We start from the raw sequence: 1194 nt of genomic DNA, 5'->3' as shown, positions 1-1194 counted from the left end.
ATCATCACTTTCCACACTGCATCCTTGAGCTCCTGGTTCCTCATGCTGTAGATGAGGGGGTTCACTGCTGGAGGCACCACCGAGTACAGAACTGCCAGCAAAAGATTCAGAGAGGAGGATGACATGGAGGGGGGCTTCAGGTAGGCAAATGTGACAGTACTAAGAAACAAGGAGACCACGGCCGGGTGAGGGAGGCATGTGGAAAAGGTTTTGTGCCGGCCCTGCCGTGAGGGGATCCTCAGCACAGCCCTGAATATTTGCATATAGGACAGCACAAGGAAAACAAAACACCCAAAGGCTAAAACATCACTAACCACATCAAGACCAAGTTCTCGGAGGTAGGCATCTGCACAGGAGAGCTTGAGGATCTGGGGAATTTCACAGAGGATCTGGTCCAGGACATTGCCCTTGCAGAATGGTAGTGAAAACGTATTGGCAGTGTGAAGAAGGGCGTTGAGAAAGCCACTGCTCCAGGCAGCTGCTGCCATCTTGGCACAAACTCTGCTGTCCATTATTGTCCTGTAGTGCAGGGGTTGGCAGATGGCAATGTAGCGGTCATAAGCCATGATGGTGAGGAGAGAAAACTCTGCTGCGACAAACAGAACAAAGAAATAGACCTGGGTAGCACAACCTGCATAGGAAATGGCCCTTGTGTCCCAGAGGGAATTGGCCATGGCTTTGGGAACAGTGGTGGAGATGGAGCCCAGGTCAAGGAGGGCAAGGTTGAGGAGGAGGAAGTACATGGGGGTGTGGAGACGGTGGTCACAGGCTACAGCTGTGAGGATGAGGCCGTTGCCCAGGAGGGCAGCCAGGTAGATACCCAGGAAGAGCCCGAAGTGCAGGAGCTGCAGCTCACGTGTGTTTGCGAATGGCAGGAGGAGGAACTCTTTGGGGAAGCTGTTGTTGCACATTGCTGCCTCAGGGCATAGTTGCCTGTCCATGGAGGAATAGACAGTGACAAGTTCGAGAGACTTTTCTGAGCAAAAACTAAACCTTATTTCATAGAAAACCTCCTCACCAGAAATGCATCCTAACTGCATCTTGCTCCTCACTTGCTCCTGCCTGGAGCTCTGGGTCTCTCTTCCTAAGCGTGCCACAGAGATCATGCAGATCCTCTGTAGACTCGGCAAGAGTCAGTACTGCCCTGCAGGATATGGTAAAGAGCACCAGGCGTGGCTCTCTCTACTGGCCAGA

At 52.4% G+C, this 1194-nt stretch overlaps 1 protein-coding gene across 1 annotated transcript; it reads right to left on the bottom strand.

Moving 5' to 3' along the window:
- Positions 1-74: 74 nt before the first annotated feature.
- LOC118159742 (olfactory receptor 14J1-like) lies at positions 75-911 on the bottom strand (the record flags this gene model as incomplete). Its single annotated transcript, XM_035314310.1, has 1 exon — positions 75-911. A coding segment is annotated over exon 1 (837 nt), but the record flags the coding sequence as incomplete, so codon positions are not given.
- Between the last annotated feature and the right edge of the window lie 283 nt (positions 912-1194).

Source organism: Oxyura jamaicensis, unplaced genomic scaffold (assembly GCF_011077185.1).
Source record: "Oxyura jamaicensis isolate SHBP4307 breed ruddy duck unplaced genomic scaffold, BPBGC_Ojam_1.0 oxyUn_random_OJ71905, whole genome shotgun sequence".
Taxonomy (NCBI): Eukaryota; Metazoa; Chordata; class Aves; order Anseriformes; family Anatidae; genus Oxyura; species Oxyura jamaicensis.
The sequence above is the reverse complement of the archived record's forward strand: the minus strand, read 5'-3'. Positions and strand labels throughout refer to the sequence as shown.